This window comes from Papilio machaon, chromosome 26 (genome assembly GCF_912999745.1).
Source record: "Papilio machaon chromosome 26, ilPapMach1.1, whole genome shotgun sequence".
NCBI classification, from domain to species: Eukaryota; Metazoa; Arthropoda; class Insecta; order Lepidoptera; family Papilionidae; genus Papilio; species Papilio machaon.
The window spans coordinates 4,533,401-4,553,156 of record NC_060011.1 but is presented as its reverse complement, the minus strand read 5'-3'; the positions used below and the strand labels follow the sequence as shown (position 1 = coordinate 4,553,156).

Genomic DNA, 19,756 nt, shown 5'->3' with positions numbered 1-19,756 from the left:
TCTCTGTCAAATACCATCAACGCCATCTTGTTGGAATATTGCGGTTGTTGCACAACTTCCTACATTCTTGTGGCTTGTGGTATCTTTTTAAATGGTAAATTTATTGAAACCAATATGATTCATTGTGCTTCATGAGAAAACTTTAGTACTTGAACTCTTTATTTTTTGTGTTTGGATACTCATCATAGTATTAAAGTATTGGTAAAAGCTTATCATAACACAGTATCATACACCAAGTTCTTACTGATCGGCTCGACACTCTGGCGTTGCGGAGGGACGTTAGTTCTCTCTGCATTTTTTACCGCATCTACCACAGGGAGTGCTCAGAAGAATTGATTGGGACAATTCCTGCCGCCGAGTTCCGTCATCGGACGACACGACAGACCGCCAGGTTCCATCCACACCATCTCGATGGCTGGCAATCCACAACCGTGCTGTTTTCGCGTAGCTTTCTACCGCGTACTGCCGTGTTGTGGAATTGTCCTCGGCGGTATTTCCAAACCGCTACGACTTAGGGTCCTTCGAGAAGCGAGCGTATCACCACCTCAAAGGCCGGCAACACATCTGCGATTCCTCTGGTATTGCAGATGTCCATGGGCGTCGATGAACACCTTGGTGTTCCCGCTGCTCGTTTGCCCCCTAATCTTATAAAAAAAAAGATTTATTGAGAGATAGATTGACTGATGAAAAAGCAAATATTACCTATACTATCTATATTAATATTATAAATAGGAAAGATTTGAATATTTGTTTCCGTTGAATAGGCTCCGAAACTAATAAATCTGAAATATCTTTCACTGTTTGGAAGCTACACTATCCCCGGGTGACATAGGTTATATTTATTACTTATTTTTTTTTTTTAATTCCGCGCGGACGTGGTCGCTGGCATCTACTAGTTTGTTTTGCGCTTGTCACTAAGGTCACCTTTAGTGTTACCAAAGACCTGACATAATATAACATATGTTATACCAACTCCTACGCTGTCATGACAATAACTTTAGTGACGTAATTGACCAGCTATTCAATGAGGTTCAATATCAGTTGCCGAAGGTTTACTGCAGTCTGTGCTGTATGCACAATGATTTATTCAAGTCTTTATCCAGTTGATGGCTGGTACAATTAGATTCAAACTATTCTCAAGGACAAATTGTGGAGATATTCTTTGTATTGGAAACACGCTTTAGGCCAATGTTAAAATAACAACTATTTGAATATAATTATCTTAAATTTATGTCATTCCATAACAACTATTTCCTATAAACTATTTTACTTACTACTTAATAAGTTGCCGGCGTCAGTGTTTCCGGCCAGTTATAACGTGGGTGCATTGGTTCGCCACTTACCATCAAGTGGGTTTGTGGTCAAGCACTAGCTTAAACTTAATTTATTAATTAATTAAAACATTAGCTTAATTCAATATAAAAAAAAAACTGTCTCACTTCTTACTAATATCATAAATGTGAAAGTTAGTATGGATGTTTTTAGAAGGTATCTTCATAACGGCTGCATGGATCTTGCTGAAATTTGGCATAGATATAGGAAGAACACATAGACTACTAATTAAGTTTTTATTTTATTCCGCGTGGACGGAATCTGGCAGCTAGTAGTAGTAACAGCTGGCATAACTAATCTACGTTTTTTTTATTTACTAATGTAAGGTATAAAATTGAAACGTAGTTAAATGATTAAATTTCGACGTTATTTTGTTTTGCCAGGACTGAACCAAAAGACCTCTGCCACCTGTGTTTTTTTTATATTAACAAATGACGTAACATTTTTTTTACGTTTTAAATGCAATTTACATATGATAACGATAACGTATACAAATTATTGTACAAATTAAATGAATACATTAGTTTATTTAAATATAAAATGAAGATAATTTATTAAAACAAGCTGCAAAGATGATTTCATTGCTTTTGAATGCAAGGATTTAGGTGTGGCCAATATTATGTTATGGTTCACTATTGCCATAGCTTTTACTTTGTCGCTTATGAGTGACAATCTTACAGTAATCTTTAAGCTGGCTATGTGAATTCGCCGAAGCGAAGCGACTGCTGCACGTAGGCATCTGTAATTGAAGACGAGTTTCCTACCTTTAACGCCATGCACCGAACATCTTGATTTCGCTAAAAGAATTAACCGCTGCTTAGAGACATCTGAAACAAATTGAAAAGTAGCAGATGCGATTTCTACCTTTTAGCGTTAAGCACACAAACACGTTAGTAATTAGACGAAACGCGGAACTATTCCACTCCTGTCTTCTGTGTGGACATTGCATTGAACTGTGCGAGCTGGCCATTCGTACAGCGAGATGCTGTTTCGGAACATATCCCTATTAAAAAAAGTAACTTAATTCTTGAAGTAAAAAAAAAACTATTAATAGCATATTTCGATGTAAATTATAGAATTAACATTAACAGAATAACGGTGTGTAAAACATAGCATTACAATTATGGCGCCTATTTTTTGCGCATGCGCTTTATCTCGGCTATAATAATTCGGATTTGATATGGTTGCCAGTAATAAATAAATATTTAAATCTTTTTTAATACTTGTTGAGAAAAAGTTCAATAAAGCTGTATTTTATTTAATCTATATCTTAAAGGACGTTAAAGTGTGATGCGTTATTTCAGGTCTGTAGCAGTAGATATCAAAATATAAAAATAATTTCAGGATAATTTTTATATCTAACATAAAAAACGATGAGTCAAACAACTAAAAATGTCGTACCCAATAAAGATATTTCTGCAATGTTTTTAATTTACTTAAAAAGAAATTAATAAAACGTGAATGTAATGTGTAACCCTAATGCAGGTGAACCTCTAACCTAGCTCTGAGAGGTGCATTCACCTCGGTTTTTGCGCAAGCAAAAAATAACTCCTTGAATTTGTGTTAACTTGATAAATATATTAATATGCTTTCGGTAGTGTTTATATTCGATGTTCTCTTTGTATTAATATCATCGTTTATCAAGTCTGTAAAAAGCAGAGGTTACATCATTTCGACGTTATTTTTGCAACATTTCGGCAATTATTATCAGTTTTACACTCTAAATGACTTGACAGAAAATTTCTGGAGTGTCAATCTAATTTGCAGGTTTCTTAAATTGTTGTTTATTAAACACATCATCATACTGCCCCTTTCCATGCGGAGAGTTGACAGAGTAATTGGGTCTTCTTTACACCTCTTACCATGAATTCACTCACTTTTTATGTATATTTCTTTTACACAATTCAACCGTACTTTCTCCGGTCTTCTTTTACCTTTGTTAAGGTCGTAACGTCCACCTTAAATCCCATCACTTGGTTTTAATATTTAAAAAAATGTATATGATAGTCCCTTTAATAAACCCTTTAATAAAAACATTAATAGTCGTAACAACCGTAATATAGCTACGTAACACATGGTATTTATTTATCAATTAATTAATACCGTACAATGTTGAATAAAGGTTGATAAAGATGATTACAAAAGAATGCGGAGAACAATTAACATTGTTTATAACATCATAACGAAGTTCTTAAACTAATAGGTTAACCTTGATTTTTGCTTCCCGCCATTTTTACTTTTTAGCTGACGTGTTTTTTAATTAATGACAAGGCAAAGGCACATCAAGTCCTTCGTCTTTTTGTCAAGATTCCACCATCGTTTACTTTTGTTTTAAGACGTGTTTTTTTTTAATTGTCGAACAAAAATGTGCATTTTGTACTTCTTGCAACAACTTACTTATGTTTTTATTTTGTTGATAATTGAATAAAAAAATTACGTGAATACTCGCATCAGAGATAGTAAAAATTGAAAAACGTTTTTTTATTTAATTAAGAAGGATGAAATTAAAGTTTTATCTTTTTTCCTAAGTTCTAGTAAGTAGTTAATCTCGCTCTCCATCCTAAGGTATATAACTTTTTTGAAAAATAATAAAAAGTCTATTCTACTCGGACATTTATTCGCTTTTTTAACCATTAATCAAAAAGATTCGCGTCCTTAATCTATCATTTAACCCAAGACCTTGACTTAGGCTATTTGTATAACGTATACACAAGGCAATAACTTGTTAGTCTTTGAGGTCTCGCATCACTAATGACTGTCCTTTGAAACGTCAATCATTCGGTCTCGGACCTCGGATGACATCAGATATCTCTGTTAAGCTACTGTTTGTTTGTTTAACATACGAAGCATAGATGCTAAAGCTACGCACAATAAATGTGTAACTATTGCAGATTTTCTTTAGTTTCAAATTTAATCATATTTTAAACGGTGTCGCTCCATTTCGATCGACGTTTTCTCGTTTTGCTAGTCTTCTAACAGACCTGGAGGTAGCGTTGCCAGGCGTCCGGATAAAGCCGCACAGGTAGGCTTTTCGATTGCGTGTCCGGCCAAAATAAACGGTTTTCCGGCTTTTGTTAGGCTTTTTACATTTCCCAAACGAGAGTGTACCTATTAATACTGAGACAAAATCCTAAATAATATAGGGTGTCCGACTGTCCCAAATGTCCAGCCAAACTGGCTGGTCTGTCCGGTTAGTAGGTTTGGCGACCTGACAACCCTACCTGGAGGGATGTTAAATAAACTATTACCTTATTTAATATATGGACTTTCTTATTTTAAAACTATTTTACAAATTAGACAAGTAGGTCCTGAGATTAGCGTTAACAAATATATAAGTGTTTATATAAATATCTATTTATTTTATTAATTTTACTAAGATAATTACAATCTTACTATAAATTTCAATTTGTAGATGGATTTATTTACTTTAAAGGTAAATGCGTAAATTTAAACACACCTTAAATCTCAATTCTAAATTTCACAATAGTAAATCCAAATGTTACGAATCCTAACACTATCATTACTTAATCTAACAATTTCAACTACAAAAATAAACCTTATTTCAATTCCAATAACGTCTATTTCACTTCATTCAAGTATCCAAACTACCAATACTTTAAAGTTCATTTTCCTTCAACTTTGTATATTTGTTACAGTGAATGCGTGAAGGATCCGATCACTATGAACACGGATTGGCACTGCGAGGATGACCCCTGTTTGATGAGCAATTCCGTGGTCGAGGGTGTCAACAGAGGCGGATCCAGCTGGAGGGCATACAATTACCCTGAGTTCCGTAACAAGAAACTTAAAGAAGGACTCATATACAAACTTGGTATGTATTTAAAAAAAATTGTTACACAAATGAGAATAACAAATAAAAGGAAAGCAAGAGTTAATTTAAGAAAAAAAAAACCAGACTGCCCGTAACACTCTGAAGGAAAATTAAACCTCTTTGCTAAATATCTTAAAATTTCATTCTCATATAAAAAAAAACAAACTTGAAAATATTGGCAGTCAATAAATTATAGCCTTAAATTCCAACGTAAAAAAACAATTATAGAAAAAGTATAAATACTTTTTGCTACTGGCTGAATGATTCGCAACGGTAAATCATAAACGCTTTTGCTCTATGAAATTCTCGAGTCGGTTTCCCGCCACAAAGTTAAGCCGCCATTTAAGATACGCTATCACAGATTAGATCTTAATTATTATAAACCATTTAAACCTATTAATATCTCTTTATAATATTATCGTTACAATGAAAATCTTTGTAGTGGGCATTAAGTATTAAGTAATACATGCTAATACATAGCAATTAACCTCTTTACATGACATTTCAACATTACAAAGTTACAACGACCCATTTTACCAAAAGGTAGTCTTTTAGTTCTTCCTAAAATACTCGTAAATATAAAAGGACCTTGACGAAAAAAATATTATTGAATTCAATAGAAGCTGAATTATTATATGTTTGTTTATTACAAACTAGACGTTTATTCTTTTGTCGCTTATTATTAATTATGACTAATTTAAAAAATACTACAGTGTACTTTGCTCGTATCTTTGTTAAATATAGTCAAATCAATCATGTATGTATATTATATGTTTGTTTGTAGTAGTGCCTTCAATAGCCATTTAAAATCAACGAAAGTAACACCTTCCTTTGTTAATCGCTTTCGCTTGCATCTGCTCCACTTTCGCCCGTCGCTCGGCCATTGTATGCACCCGGATAATGTATCAAGATTTCTACTCTTTAAATATACTAACAATTTTTTTATATCATAAGGTGGCAAACGTGCGAGCGGCCAACTGAATTCGTCAAAATAGCGAAGTGATCGCTGCCCATAGACATCTGTCATTGCATATGCGTTGGCTACCTTTAATAGACGCAGAAGAGGACGCATAAAAAAAGGATGTTTTCGCTTCCTATGCGTCCCCTCCTCTGTCAAATCCACTTCCCCTTTGCATTCTTTCCTTAGACCTTATAAGAAAAGGGTGAGAAGGGAAAGGGGACTAAAAGGGGACACGGAATTGTTTCCACTTCACGTATGTCTTCTGTGTGGTAGGTATTACACCGGGCGAGCCAGCCATTCATGAGTGCTGTTGTTGCTGACGTATCGTTGTTGTTTAAAAAATTTAACTAAGCAACATTAACGGTGTTTTCTATATCATTTCGCGGTATAATTAAATTCATTGTTTGCCTTCGAATTAAGAAGCGAGTCGTTCGAGTTTCACGGTATCAAGTTTTATTACCTTAATGTTTGCGATGGAATTGACCCAGTGTTAGTATGATTATGTGACACCATTATAGAAAAATGTGTCGAGGTTTTCTTGACTGAACTATTGTACATAATATCGTATCGAAATTTTATTTTTGAACTATTAATATTCATATATAATATTCAAACCAAAATTTAAAAATAAAATTCAGGAGATTCCATTTATTTTCATTTAGATTTTAATACTCGTTGTAAATAATGATAATTATAGTTTCAGAATTAAGGGCATTCGATTGAAGAAATAAAATTCGAATTTAATTGAATGTTCGAGATACACTTTCGTTTCGGTAATTTGTCTTATTACGAGCGATTGACGTTTTTATTGTCGGCCATTTTGATCCTAATGACGTGAAAGTTTTGCTTCTTTTTTTGTTGTTATTTAAAAACTTTTTATTGATATCTTTCTTAATTAGTTTTTATTAATACGGTGTAAAATTTGGCAAGAAATTTTTATCAATAACCGCTTTATTTCTGACTTGAAATCTGCAGGTCCTGGGTTCGAATCCCGCCATGTACCAATGTGTTTTTCGATTTTCGATTTACATATGTACATTTATCCGACGTTCTTACGGTGAAGGAAAACATCGTGATGCTGCACATATCTGAGAAGAAATTCAATGATATGTGTGAAGTCAACCAACCCGCACTTGGCCAGCATGGTTGACTATGGCCTAAACACCCCTAAGTTGGGGTAGGCTCCGAGCCCCTCGGTGGGGACGTATAGTGAGCTGATGATGATGATGATGATGATGAACTATTTTATTTAACTAAATGAAATATGGAAGACTAAGAAGGAATAACATTTACGAATTTTTTATACAAGATTACACGAATGAACTCACAGACAAATACATTTACTGTATTACTCCAAAAAATACTGATAGACACTGTTTAGTTAAACACGTGTTTTAACCCTTTGACCATCGTTGATTTATATTATTGTTGCCGTAGAATGAACTGTCTCGACAGTTAATTGTAACAACAGGCGCGTTGAAATCAGAACGAAGCCAAATCTGTCATTTTCGAGCTTAAACATTCAATTGTTTCTAGGTACATTCCCATTAAACGCGGAGACGAGACGGATGGGTCCTCTGCGGTACGACAAAGACGTACCTTACCCAACACAATTTGACGCGAGGACAAGATGGCCAGGATTCATCTCACCTATTATCGATCAGGGCTGGTGCGGTTCCGATTGGGCGGTGTCTCTTGCTGGCGTTGCTTCTGACAGGTATGTTACAAATAAAAATTCTTCTAGATTCATCTGGAACAGTGGAAGACATTCGGGTACACGTTGGTGGGGCATTAAGTTTTGGGAATATTACTCGTATGATAGGAATGTATCAAGTGGTTTAGCGGAACTGGGAAAATTTTGAGTGAAACCGGGAAAATCTGGGAAAATCTCTGATCTAAAATGTGCTAGTCCGGGGTACAAGGGTAAGTTTTTAATCCTAAACTTAATTCCTGTTTTACTATCCGTAGAAAAGTTCTTAGTGGTCGTCGCTTTTGTGGTCGGAAAGGGCAATAACCTTTTTTATTTTTTGATATTATACGATCTATAACTAACTTGGGATCAAGTGTTTAGCAAGAGTGTATCTCGTTTTCTTACGAAGAAGTTATTAACAAAAATATCGATTTGTATGAATCTTATTATTACAATATTTATAAGGGGCTTTTGCAAAACTTTACATTTAAAATTTAAGCAGAGATAACGCAACTTTCCAGCCAGAGTTTCGAAGGATATAAAATAAAATAAATTAAAAATCAACAGAGAAGTAAAAGTAGTCCTTTACGTCTGGCGCCAATCCAATCGTCTTAACATACAAAAACGACGTGTGAAAGTGCCTTATAAGTCATTTAGGGTGCGTTTACACTGTACCGTTTGTTAATAAATTAATCTTAATAAGCAAAATGAAAGATGAGCAAATAAATAAAGCAAAATAATATAAGATGTCAAAATTAGTATGAGATTTTTGGTGTACTTTACGCTCAATAGGGGGCGCTACACAAATTTTTAATATAAATTTTGTCGAATACGATACGATGAAGATAGTCATTAATATTCGTGCTAGTTCCACAGATTAATAAACTACGAGTAATCTCTGTTTTTATCAGGATGGTAATATGTATGTTTTTTTTTTGTATGCGAGATTTTATTTATTGTAATTTCAATTTTGAACTTAGTCTAAAACACTAATAAGATTTTGACGAGGTTTCAACAGCTTGACCGATTCTCATGAAATTTTGTGAGCATATTCAGTAGGTCTGAGAATCGGCCAACATCTATTTTTCATAACTCCCCCCCCCATTTCTCAACTGCGCGCGGACGGAGTCGCGGGCGACAGCTAGTATAATGTAATGTTTTTACTAATTCTCACTTATGGTGTATATTGAGTGTACTTCGGCTTAGAATCGTATAGGTTTTTTATTTAAAATTCCGTGAGCATTTAGTGAAAACTCACCTTAAGTCTTAAAATTATGTATTTGGCGGTGATAAAAAGAATTCGCTCGTTCTATATCGTTGATAGTAATCTCGGACTGTAAAATGTTGGACATAAACAATGTGAAATGAAACATACGGACGAGACTGAGATCGGACAAGATAATAATCATACGGTGACTCATTTTCATTTAATTTTTTTATTTATTTAATTAAAACTTCACTTTCAATTTAAGTTAAGGATCAGAGATAATAATTTTGATACGATTCCTTCGTACTACTGAACAATTAAGGCTATAGCGCACTTATCAACTACGAACTGATTCAAAAACGATCAAATATAAAAGAATTCTTTTATTTACATACTAGCGATTGCCTTCGACTTCGTCATCGCAGAATAAAAAAAGTATCCTATAATATGCCCGCGTGCATCAACTACCTTCCTTTTAAAGTCCCGTCAAAATCGGTCCATCTGTTCCAGTGATCACTCGGAACAAACGCGGCCTTGCGGAACAGACATATAAAATTATTAGGTCCTTACATATGAAATTGGCGTTTTTCGTACTGGCGACTTTAATCACGAATTTCTCCTCTTTGGTAAGGAATTCCAAATTAAAATTTGTACAGCTATAGACTCATGTATTTGTGGTTCGATGACCGTCATTCATTTGTTTTTTTTCTTCTGTTTTTTTCTGTTTGCGTCACTCATTTTACAAAATGGAAAACTTAAAATATCGCATTATTTACGAGTACGAGTTCCGCTGTGGCACTAGTGCTGCGGAAACGACTCGAAGGGTGAATGATGTGTATGGCGGTCGTGTTGCAAAAGAAAACACAGTTCGTTTTTGGTTCCAACGTTTTCGTTCTGGAAATTTCGATCTGCAGAACAAGCCCCGTGGACGGCCTGAGACTCAAGTTGATAATGAAGAGTTGAAGGCTATTGTGGAAGCGGATCCATCGCAAACCACGTCCGAGTTAGCTGCAGGCTGCGATGTTAGTGATAAAACTGTTTTAATTCACTTGAAGCAAATTGGGAAGATTAAAAAGCTTGAAAGGGGGGTACCTCACGAATTGACTGAAGCAAACCGGCAAACGCGCGTCGACTGTTGCGTTACATTACTAAACCGGCACAATAATGAAGGTATTTTAAACCGAATCATTACCTGTGATGAAAAATGGGTTCTTTACGATAATCGGAAGCGCTCAGCGCAATGGTTGGATCCTGGCCAGCCAGCCAAATCCTGCCCCAAGCGAAAATTAACCCCAAAAAAGTTACTTGTAAGCATTTGGTGGACTAGTGCCGGTATTGTTCATTACAGTTTTCTCAAATCTGGCCAGACTATTACGGCTGATGTCTATTGTCAGCAATTGCAAACCATGATGGAAAAGCTAGCGGCTAAACAACCTAGGCTGGTCAATCGCTCCACGCCACTGCTGCTTCACGACAACGCTAGACCACACACTGCGCAACAGACGGCTACTAAATTAGAAGAGCTTCAATTGGAAAGTCTAAGACATCCTCCGTACTCCCCGGACCTTGCTCCAATACATTACCATTTTTTTCGAAATTTGGATAACTTCTTGCAAGGGAAAAAATTCAACTCCGATGGGGCAGTCCAAATCGCCTTCAAAGATTTTATTGATTCCCGTCCGACTGGTTTTTTTAGTAAAGGGATCAATGAACTACCTATGAGATGGCAAAAGTGCATAGAAAATAATGGTTCATACTTTGATTAATTAAATATATTATATTAAAAAATATTCGACTTTTTGTTCCTCCCATACAAAACGCCAATTTCATATGTAAGGACCTAATATTACAAATTGATTTTTCGTTATTTAAAACGCAAATACATTAGGGGTATGAAGTATGATTTTTTTCTCGATAAAGATACTACAATTTTATTAATAAATATAGATTGTCATTCCTTTCCATTCTTTGACAAAATAGAGGCAACAATATGTACCCGATGTAAGTGTCACGACAGTAAAAAGATTTATTAAACTATTTGTAAAATAATCAAATATATCTAAATGTAAGGTAAAGGTACTTGAAGTATTTTAACAAGAGATCGTAACAAAAGCTTTTAGAAATGAAACTTACAAAGCTCTAGTAACACGATCTCGGAGAACCTTCACCGGTGCAAAAAGCTCGAGAATACTCGAGCTAAAATTAAACTCTGAAGCGCTGTAGCGCTTTAAAAGCTCTTACACAAAGCCAGGCCTTAAGAATTGAACATTGTTAAGTGGGCTGTTTTATATCTTGAATTAAATTCAGTAAGACATAGCCCAGTCGAGTGTGAATGAAAACGGTCAAATCCAGTTGACCTTTTGTACGTTTGTTTTTATCAAATCGCTTCTGCGAATTTCGGATGCATTTGGTATGTTTTTTTTTTTTGTTTTAAGATGGCAAACGAGCAAGCGGCCAGAGTTACTGCTTGACTGCGACTGTCTTGACTTACAATCTGTCATGTCCTGGGTTCGAATCCCGCCATGTACCAATTGTTGTACATTTATCTGACGTTCTTACGATGAAGGAAAACATCGTGATGCTGCACATATCTGAGAAGAAATTCAGAAGTTTGATTTACATATTAATGGACAACTCCGCAATGGTTTAACACATGTTATAGTAATTTGTCTCAGATATAAAACATAGTCTCGTGTAACACATGAAATATATTTTGATTTTTTTTTAATTCTGCGCAGACGAAATTGCGGGCAAAAGCTACTTAGATTATATCTCACATCGTTCAAAACTACTGTCAAATGGAATTAGGTAAACTTCTACGTTCCTGGTACTTTATTTTCTAGTAATATGAGTAGGTATATTAACGACTTGAACAGAGATTGGCAAACTTTTTTTTATGAATTTCTATGAACACTCAATTTTTTTTTTCATCATCGGGTCTAGAAACTTTAGTTATCACTGGACTAGATGGATTGTTTAAAGGTAAAAGCTTCTCTTAACAGATGCTAATGTTTTACATGTTTTTTTAGGTTCGCCATCCAATCAAACGGTGCTGAGAACATGGTGCTAAGTCCACAGACTTTACTCTCTTGTAACATAAGAGCCCAACAAGGGTGTCATGGAGGACATATTGATGTCGCCTGGAACTTCGCTAGAGGTCATGGGTAAGTAATTAGACTAAAGTTATTGAAATTAATTTTTGTACAGTCGAGGAAATTTATTTCCTTGCCACTTCGGTGAAATCATTCTCAGTCAATATTCCTCTTAGGACTTGTTCACATCGCATCTAACCAGCGTCGGAGATCGCGATTTACTCGCTATTTCAAGTGAGTTTAACCAGTTTGAACCGGTCGATCGTGCCCACGATTTAGATGTGTACAACCACTTATAGTAATATTTTGATGTACTATGTTCTATCCTATGTGGGAAGCGAATTTAATTTGACGTAAAAAATATATAAAAAACCTTTAAGTAAGTAACCTTTTCACAGCTATGGAGTTCAAAAATTTAACACATTATGTGTCCCTACAGATTAGTGGATGAGAACTGCTTCCCATACAAGGCGTCTGTCACCCGGTGTCCGTTCAGACCACGTGGTAACCTGATACAAGACGGTTGTGTGCCGCTTGTGAAGAGACGCACCTCCAGGTACAAGGTCGGCCCGCCAGCCAAGCTCAGCCACGAGAAAGACATCATGTACGACATCATGGAATCAGGACCAGTACAGGGTAAGAATTACAAGTGATACGTCACTGTTTTGTTATTAATCCATACTTTATCCATACTTTAATGTTATAAATGCGAAAGTAACGTCTGTCTGTCTTGTTTTCATGCCAAAACTACTGAACCAATTTAAATTAAATTTAGTACACAGTTAGTTTAGAGCCTGAGAAAGGTCATAGACAACTTTTTAACGCGAAAAAAGAGTTGTAAGGGGAAGTGGGGGTGGAAGTTTGGTTAACCTACAAAGCCCTCATAAATGTTAATATAATTTAATTATACGTCTACGTTACTAAAAAACTTAAAAAAACATATATTTAGTAATGGGCTCTATTTTAAATAAAATGCAATAATATTCCTCATGACATTTATCAAGGACTTCAATGACGTAAAACGACCTCATTATGACGAACTTAAAAGCTATTATATTTATTGCGACAGCGACATAAATGCTAGGAATGACACAAATATGACGGAATCATTGTAGAGGGCTGACATGACATTGACATATAAATCATCAAAGTAGTAGGCTGCGGTTAGGGTAACCAAACGATATCAATTAAGAAAATCTTCACAAGCATACCTACATAATATAAGTCTAATCCACTGATGACATGAAACGACAGCTTTTGCTTCGTTCCGATTTCAAATAGGCACAAAATACTACGTCTTATACCCAGTCCATTTACGTATATTTCATTTTCTGTGTTTAATGTTTAGTTATCCTTGTCGTCCCTCTATGTTATATATATCTTTCATCTCTTTCATGTAACGAAATCCAGCAAAACGTAACGGATTTTATATTAAGAAATTTTTACATAAGCTAAACATATAAAACTAGCTTTTACCCGCGACTCCGTCCGCGCGGAATAAAAAAAAAAAAGTAAACGGGGTAAAAATTATCCTATGTCCTATTCCTGGTTCTAAGCTACCTGCTCACCAATTTTCAGTCAAATCGATTCAGCCGTTCTTGAGTTATAAATGGTGTAACTAACACAACTTTCTTTTATATATATAGATTAATAAAGTATCAAACACATTTTAAGTGTTTATTAAATGACAAACGAATGGTGAACATGAAGAAATTTAAATTATAATTACTCGATAACCGTTTGAATTTGTATGAGTATGTAAAATAACATTGTTACGACATAAGTTACTCATACGATGTGAATTGAATTAAATAAATGCTCATAAATTATCGGCAAATAACTTTGTATTGATCATAAATGGCCAAATTGTTATTCATCTATTCATATCGTATTATGTAATATTATAAATGCGAATGTTTATATGTATGGATGTTTGTTAGAAGGTATTTCTAGAACAGCTCAACGGATCTTTATGAAATTTGGCAGAGATGTAGAACATAGTCTACTATTTTTTTTAATTCCGCGCGGACGGAGTCGCAGGTCGGAGCTAGTATATTCATGAAAAATAAATTAAAAATTTATATGTGTTTTAATAGATTTATATCCTTAACTAGCTGTTGCCCGCGACTACGTCCGCGCGGTGTTAAAGAAAACTTAATAAGTACCCTGTTTATTTACGGGTATGAAAAATAGATAGTAACCGTTTCTTAGACCAACTGAATATACATAAAAAATTTAATAAAAATCGGTCAAACCGTCAGAGGAGTATGGTAACTAACATTGTGACGCGAGAATTTTACATAATAAAATACAATGTAGTTCAGTGATTTCCAAAGCGGTCCAGTTTGACTATCTAGGGTCCAAGGAATACTTGCGGCGGTGTAATAATAGTCTAAATGAAGTTAAAGGTTTCATAATTAAAAAAGAAATGCATCCTCAGGGTGATCAGCGAAACAAGTATTTTGAGAAGGTTGTATACAAAAAAGGTTTCGTAACTCTGGTCTAGTTCGTAGAAACTATTTTCGATAGATTATGCCCTATATTAGTGAGACACGATTTACCGTAATTCCAAAGCCATTATAGGTTACAGTTAAATAGTTATAATAAAATACGAATCGATAGTAAAATGCCCGAAGGAATTTTAGTACAAGCGTAATTCAAGTGACAAGAAAATTGTCGATTGTTTGGTTCCTATCAAAGCCCAAGGCATGATTGCCTTGTACCGTATTTTGTATAACATCGTTATAGCTTACTATCAGTGGGCAAATCTTAGCATAATAAAAAAACAAAGATGGCGAACAGAGCCAAAGTTTTACATTATTTGTGACAGCGAAAAATGTGCGCAATAGTTGTACTCAAGTTAGTGTAATTGTAACTTTTTTCCCTTTTAGTTCTTCTTTAATTAGTTTCGCCAATTTGTGAACCCGCCATTGTATATTTTCCGCCAACTTTGCAAGCTCTGCTTTCGTAACTTCCCTAATTGTACATTTATTCGACTTACGCTATTCTTCTTCTGCAGCCGTGATGACGGTGTACCAGGACTTCTTCCACTACCGCGACGGCGTGTATCGCCGCAGTTACCATGGCAACAACGAACTGAAGGGCTTCCATAGCGTGCGTATCATCGGCTGGGGAGAAGACCGTGGTGACCGGTATTGGGTAAGTCAATTTATAATGTACTAACTGTCGCCATGTTGTGATACAGGGAGCTTTTAATTTTTCCATTCCCTAACTAATAATAATTCATCATCAGCTCACTATACGTCCCCACCGAGGGGCTCGGAGCCTACCCTAAGTTAGGGGTGACTAGGCCATAGTCAACCACGCTGGTTAAGTGCGGGTTGACTTCACATATATCATTTAATTTCTTCTCAGATATGTGCAGCATCACAATGTTTTCCTTCACCGTTAGAACGTCGGATAAATGTACATATATTAATCGAAAAACACATTGGTACATGGCGGGATTCGAACCCTGGACCTGCAGATTGCAAGTCAAGTGCTTAACCCCTGAGCCACCGACGCTCTAATAATAATTACCTTTAAAAAAAGACATCCATACATCCTGTGAAACATACTTTAAAGGGCTGTGGTGACAGCAAAGTGAATTTCCTGTTTATTTTTTTTATAATATCCAATTTATTATTTTCCAGTTGGTCGCCAACAGTTGGGGTCGTCAGTGGGGCGAGAATGGGTACTTTAGAATCGCACGCGGCTCTAACGAGGCAGATATCGAGTCTTTCGTGGTGACTGGCCTCAGTGACGTCACTGAAGCGAACCAGAAATAACAGAGGCCCGACAGTGGGCTCATCACGCCGCTCTGTGTCGTGGGCAAAACGGTGTGGACAAAACATGGTGTCGTGGTATTAAATAGTACGAGGAACTTTGGATAGTGAGATTTGATTTTTTTTGTACGCGATAAACTCAAAAACTACTGAACCGATTCGAAATTTTCTCTCATCTATAGATAGCTGGTTTACCAACGAGTGACATAAGATATTTTTTTTACTTCTACCTTAGTAGGTATATAGTACTTGAAAATGTGGAAAAGAGTAAATTAGCAGCTAATTTTTAGTTTGGGTGTACCATAGATGAATTCCGCAGTACATAATGAAAATTAAATTGTCTTTAATTGACTATAGAAGGGCTATACTAAATATATAGTGTGTCTAATAAGAAACACCATTCATTTATAATGAGCAAATAAGATTAGTAGTTCATTTGACGTTTAATTTGGACATGTGTCGCAAGAGTTAAAGATAACTTAGACCATTTTTCACTGAGCAACATGTGGTTTAAGTGCGGTCGAGTGCGACTAACTGTCTAGTGAAAAAGGTACTTATTCGACATCTTTTGAAACCAGTGTGATAAAAAGAAGGAAATGTTTATGTATGTTGCGTAGGTATCCATAAAATTATGATTTGTTAAGGAACTTATATGTAAGAAATCGCTTCTATTCAGTACGTAGTATTTATAATTGTACAGTATTTCTGCTGTCAATTTGTGAGTCTAACTGCCATTTTAATGCTTATTATAGTGATTCAATCCAATTAATATTTAAATTGTCGAAACATATTAACACAGTGATCTCTATACATCGATTGGTCGTTAATACATATCTCTGTTTTGTCAAAGATAATGACAAGGATGACGATATGTTTTATTTTGACAATTAATTCTATCCGTCAGCACCAAAATGGCGTAAATCATTTAGGCACAAAAATACCACGTCTTACAGCCTGTCCATTTCTAGAGTTCAGTCTATATATAATTTATGTTTGAAAAAAAAAAACAATAGTTTCGGCAGTTGAATGTTATATTTAGATTGAAATTTCACTCAAAACTAGTCTTAGTTTTGTTTTATCAATATATTTTTAAGATATATTAATTACAAAATATCTCATTACAATATAAAAAATGATATAGACAGTAAAATATATTTTTACATTAACATTTTAGTGATATTTATAAAAAAAAATAGATTATAAGAATATTATAATAGATATATAACCTATAGATACCTAATCTGGAGTATCAAAGTATGGCGAAAAAAAAACTAAAAAGGCGCCTTGCTGATGTTTTTATCCAGTGTCATTATCAATAAAAAATGACTTTTTAAAAGTGGACTCTCAATTAGACGTCAAACTTTTATGAAAACAACCTATCTATAGGTTATACATCTATAATTAAAGCATTAGATTTACATTTATAATAATTATTAACATTTGCTATTATTAAGAAATGATAATGTAACATATTTATTAATAAAGTACTTACAACACTGTAATAATTAAATAAAGTTTAAAAAAAAATCAAGGGATTTTATTATTGGACCACAGTTTATTTGCAAAATAAACTAAGCTGCCCGCGACACCATCCGCGCAGCTAAAAGATATAAGTAACCAATGTGTTCTTCCCAATTATGTTCTACATCTGTGCCAAATTTACAACCACTTAGGGGTGTGAAAAATGGATAGTAGCCGATTTGAAACCTTTTGAATATGCATATAAAATTTCATAAAAATCGGTCAAGCCGTTTCAGAGTAGTTTGGTAACTTACATTGTGACACGGGAATTTGTTATAAGATTAGCTGTCACAGATTAAAAAAAAAAAACTTTATAAGTGGCCTATGTGTTCTTCCAGACTATGTTCTACATTTGTGCCAAATTTCATCAAGATCCGTTCAGCCGTTCCGGATATACCTTTATATAAACATCCATCTAAATTTTCGCATTTATAATTTTAGTAAGAAGTAAGTTTGACGTGAAATGTAAGAGAAATATAATTTTGGTATAATTGTGACAAGGTTGGCAATTCTACTGTGGCATTTGCTATGGATGGCACATGGATTATGACTGATCGGATGAAAAAGGTTAAACCCATATTATGTTACTTGGTATTTATCTATATTAATCCACCTAAACTACAGTTATCACAAGGAAAGAGGAAACAAAGTTATTAAATATCTATATATTTTTAATTTACATTAATATTTAACAACGAAATAGAAAATTTACACTTATAACTTAAAAACATCATTTTTTTTATAAATACAAATCTATAATGAGGAATGTATTATGGAAAGTTTAATTTTTATTGCTTGCTTTATTCAATGCCACCTTTTCTATGTTGGCTGCTCGGGTCTGGAAGAAAAATTTTGTTTGTTTAGATTTTGGATTAATGATTAAATAAAATCTCCATCTATTTATCTAATTAATCTTTTTTTTAATGTAGGATATATAATAGAAAGTAAATATAAAATCAAGAAATTTATTTGATATCAATGCAAGAGGTTGTCATTAAATTCAAAGTAAAACCACGTTTGTCCCTAATATAAATAAATAGCAAAATTACGTAAAATTCATTTTGCTATTGAGATTTCAGGCAGATGTTCAAAACTCGTTTTATTAGTATACAGAACTGTATATAACAGAATTTAAAGTTTATTAAACACATGTAGACATATTTATCAACAACTTCTTGACATATGTATAAAATATCTACCTGTAAAGATTGCACCCTTTTATGTAGACCCATCATAGAATTGGAGATGGTTGTTAATCTCTCTTTGATTGTAGCTATGTCTGCCAACTAAAATAAGCATCAACTTTACTTTTACATTCTTTTTTACTTAAAGGTATAAGATAAAGAAGGCAGAAGAAACAAGAAAACATAATTTAGAAACTTACTAAAGCATCTAGCATGGCATCACTTTGCAGGTCATTTAGTTTACGTCTCTCAGCTGACAGTATTTCACTTACAGCCTCTTGTTTTTCTCTGTCAATATAAAGATAGCATTTGTAATATAGGTGTCTTCAATAATAGAGTGAGTAGGCTTACTATTATGGAAAATGGAGGGAACCGGCACTGGAGGCTAAGGTACGACCTCCCCTATAGTGGGAGCTTCCACGGCAGCTGACGCAGGCGGGTTCGCGGTCAAAAGCGCAAGCGGGCCCATGGCCTCGCCACCATGTGTAGGAGGAACCAAGGGTTTTAATAGGTATTAGGGAAAGAATGCCATATCACTACTAGGAGTATGTATAAAGCATTCCTCTCTGGCGTACTACGCTAGTACACATCATGCTTTGACATTCCTTACAAACTATATAATTTAAAAACTTACGTTAATTCTTTTAAATGGCTATGTATAGATGCTAACGGAGGTTCATACAGCTCCGTCAAACCCTGTGCTAGAATTTGTACATTTTTTGCGTCGTCCAATGTTTTATTTTCGCTGAAATTATTATTAAAAGTTTAATTTCCAAGTATTGAAGTTTACAATGCAGATCAACTTATTATGTACCTTTCTAAATCAGCCATTATTTCAGTTTGTAAGGCAAGTAGGTTTAGGCTAGCAGAGTATTATCAAGTTGTGATATTGTTTAACAATTTAACATAAGCCGAAAGCTATAAAAATAAAATCACTGAACACAACAAATACAATAATCATTCCACTTTACTGAGTTTTGACACTTGATAATGACAATGACAATAACTGACAACTAATTGATGACGTGTTCCTATTTCTCCACAAGATCCTAAACATGTATAATGTTAATTAATTACACAGTAATGAAAAAAAAAATATATCATACAAATTTAAAATTGTTTGGTGTTCAGCCATAAGATTAATGTAAATAT

General features: G+C 34.5%; 2 protein-coding genes across 2 annotated transcripts in view; one reads left to right on the top strand and one right to left on the bottom strand.

Moving 5' to 3' along the window:
• The window catches only part of LOC106715341 (tubulointerstitial nephritis antigen-like), a 47,180-nt gene extending 31,055 nt beyond the window's left edge, over positions 1-16,125 (top strand). The window contains exons 4-9 of the mRNA XM_045684474.1: positions 4,989-5,164; positions 7,662-7,842; positions 12,052-12,186; positions 12,554-12,750; positions 15,134-15,273; positions 15,768-16,125. Coding sequence (XP_045540430.1) covers positions 4,989-5,164; positions 7,662-7,842; positions 12,052-12,186; positions 12,554-12,750; positions 15,134-15,273; positions 15,768-15,902 — 964 coding nt within the window. The 3' untranslated portion in view covers positions 15,903-16,125. The remainder of the gene's footprint in view (positions 1-4,988; positions 5,165-7,661; positions 7,843-12,051; positions 12,187-12,553; positions 12,751-15,133; positions 15,274-15,767) is intronic.
• Positions 16,126-18,178: 2,053 nt separating this feature from the next.
• On the bottom strand, positions 18,179-19,592 carry LOC106715345 (biogenesis of lysosome-related organelles complex 1 subunit 6). The gene is made up of 5 exons (XM_014508625.2): positions 19,419-19,592; positions 19,239-19,349; positions 18,805-18,892; positions 18,620-18,706; positions 18,179-18,258 (listed from the first exon to the last, which is right to left on the bottom strand). Exons 1-5 carry the CDS (start codon positions 19,433-19,435, stop codon positions 18,202-18,204), a joined length of 360 nt encoding a protein of 119 aa, XP_014364111.2. The 5' UTR covers positions 19,436-19,592; the 3' UTR covers positions 18,179-18,201.
• Between the last annotated feature and the right edge of the window lie 164 nt (positions 19,593-19,756).